The sequence below is a fragment of the Arachis ipaensis genome, chromosome B06 (assembly GCF_000816755.2).
Source record: "Arachis ipaensis cultivar K30076 chromosome B06, Araip1.1, whole genome shotgun sequence".
Lineage (NCBI taxonomy): Eukaryota > Viridiplantae > Streptophyta > Magnoliopsida > Fabales > Fabaceae > Arachis > Arachis ipaensis.
Window position 1 is genome coordinate 25,238,912 of NC_029790.2, and position 2,562 is coordinate 25,241,473.

Consider the following 2,562-nt stretch of genomic DNA (forward strand, 5'->3'; position numbering starts at 1 on the left):
ATAAAAATAACACAATTTAATCAGTTATATATATTAAATTTTAATTACTAAAAAAATATTTTTTTTAAAAAAATTTTAAGCAACATTTTAATCAGTTTTATTTGAGTGCTCCCCTTTCAAAATGATATGGCAATGTTTGCGCAAATAAGAAATACAACATAACATGGTATAGTATGAAATAAAAAAAGGACACAGAATATGATGAAATAAAATATTGACATGAGAGAAAGCAGAAATAATAATAAAAATAATGAATAAGAAAGGGATATGATTTGAAAGAGCATTAACTCGCCACTTTCCATCACATGCAGAGACCTATGTGATTAGTATCTATCACAATAGGGTCCAAAATCCCCTATATAAAGAGGCTCGAAGGCCCTTCATTCTCCATCATCCAAACCAAGACACACAAACATTATTAAGAAAGCAAAAGAAATGGAGAACTTGTTTCGCCTAGTGGATCACGAGGAGTTTGTCTCAAAGAGGTGTATATGGGTGAACGGACCAGTGATTGTTGGGGCAGGACCCTCTGGCCTTGCAACTGCAGCATGCCTGAGAGAACAAGGGGTACCCTTCGTTGTTCTCGAAAGACAAGACTGCATAGCGTCGTTATGGCAGAAAAGAACCTATGACAGGTTGAAGCTTCACCTTCCTAAACAGTTCTGCCAGCTTCCTAAACTTCCTTTCCCTGAAGATTTCCCAGAATACCCTTCAAAGAAGCAATTCATCCAATACCTTGAGTCCTACGCAAACCACTTCGACATCAACCCTCACTTCAACCAGTGCGTTCACTCAGCCAGGTACGACGACACCAGCGGATTCTGGAGGGTTAAGACCGCCGAGGTTGAGTATATCTGCAGGTGGCTCGTCGTTGCGACCGGCGAAAATGCCGAGTGCGTCGTGCCGGAGATCGACGGCCTTTCCAGCTTCCAAGGAGAAGTTATCCACGCTTGTGATTACAAGTCAGGGGAAAGTTTTAGGGGAAAGAATGTTCTTGTTGTCGGATGCGGAAATTCCGGCATGGAACTGTCTCTTGATCTTGTTAACCACCAGGCTTCGCCGTCCATGGTTGTTCGCAGCTCGGTTAGTTTAATTTTAAGTTTAATTCTATTACTATTATTATTATTATTCCCTTGTGAAGGGTATTCTGATGTGTTTGCTTTGTTCTTGACACAGGTTCATGTTCTTCCAAGAGAGGTTCTTGGGAAATCGACGTTCGAATTGGCGGTTATGATGCTGAGGTGGCTGCCGCTATGGCTGGTGGACAAAATCATGTTGCTATTGGCATGGCTTGTTCTTGGAAACGTGGAGAAGTACGGTCTCAAGAGGCCTTCAATGGGGCCACTGGAGATGAAGAACACAAAGGGGAAAACCCCTGTTTTGGACATTGGAACCTTGGACAAAATCAGATCCGGTGACATCAAAGTTGTGCCGGGAATCAAAAGGTTCAACGGCGGCGGCCAAGTCGAGCTCGTCGACGGCCAGAAGCTCCACGTGGACGCCGTTGTGCTGGCAACCGGATACAGAAGCAATGTCCCCTCTTGGCTTCAAGTGAGTAGCAACTGATCTTTCTTTTCGTTACTCTTTGGATTCCAGATTATTTTTGTCAGCCAACTAAACTTGGAATTTTTTTTTTGTTTGTGAAGGAAGGGGAATTCTTCTCGAAGAACGGGTACCCAAAGATGCCGTTTCCACATGGATGGAAAGGGAATGGAGGAGTGTATGCTGTAGGGTTCACAAAGAGAGGGCTCTCTGGTGCTTCATCTGATGCTGTGAAAATTGCTCAAGATATTGGAAAAGTGTGGAAAGAAGAGACCAAGCAGAAGCAGCAGCGAACCACTGCTTGCCATAGGCGTTGCATTTCTCAGTTCTGAATGCTGCTGCTTTTTTTCTTTCTTTACTTTCATCACTTTTTCTTTTTTGTATAGAGCAAAAACAGAATAACACACAGTATCTTGTACAAATTTACACACATCCCACACAATAGCACAGGTCAGAGCCCTCTCCTAAGACCCCAGTTTTATCCCAGTTGGTCAATTTTAAGGATGATGAGGCTTTCATTCCTTTACATTTTTTTTTTTTGTAATATGTAGCTGATGAGTTATTATATGTTGTAATAACTACTACACGTACTTCAGTGACCATGTTAAATGACACAGTTTCAGCTTCATTTCTTATCTCTTGTTATTGTTATTGTTATTATATTATTTATTTACTTGAAATTAGAAGTACAATTTACTTTTTGGATTAAGATAGTAGTTAATTATTCTTAAACTAAGACGGTGGACTTCATCTACGATGACAATTGACAACTACAAATTCAATGGTTATTAACGATTTTATTAGTTTTTTCACTTTCAAAAAATCTAAACTCTTAATTTTTTATGTTTATCTTAAATCCTAACATTCTGTGCTAGTTTTAAATCTGTCTTTAAATTACTTATTTTAAAAGCTTTAGATCAGTCTTTAGTAATATATTTAACAAATTGTCTAGTACAAACACCTCTTTTTGGATTTGAATCCTAATAAATATTTTTTATTTAATTCATTCTTTTACTTAAT

The 2,562-nt window shown here is 38.9% G+C and overlaps 1 protein-coding gene across 1 annotated transcript; it reads left to right on the forward strand.

The window, feature by feature from the left end:
• LOC107648116 (probable indole-3-pyruvate monooxygenase YUCCA5) lies at nucleotides 312-2,176 on the forward strand. Its single transcript, XM_016352115.2, has 3 exons — nucleotides 312-1,083; nucleotides 1,177-1,551; nucleotides 1,647-2,176. Exons 1-3 carry the CDS (start codon nucleotides 436-438, stop codon nucleotides 1,872-1,874), a joined length of 1,251 nt encoding a protein of 416 aa, XP_016207601.1. The 5' UTR covers nucleotides 312-435; the 3' UTR covers nucleotides 1,875-2,176.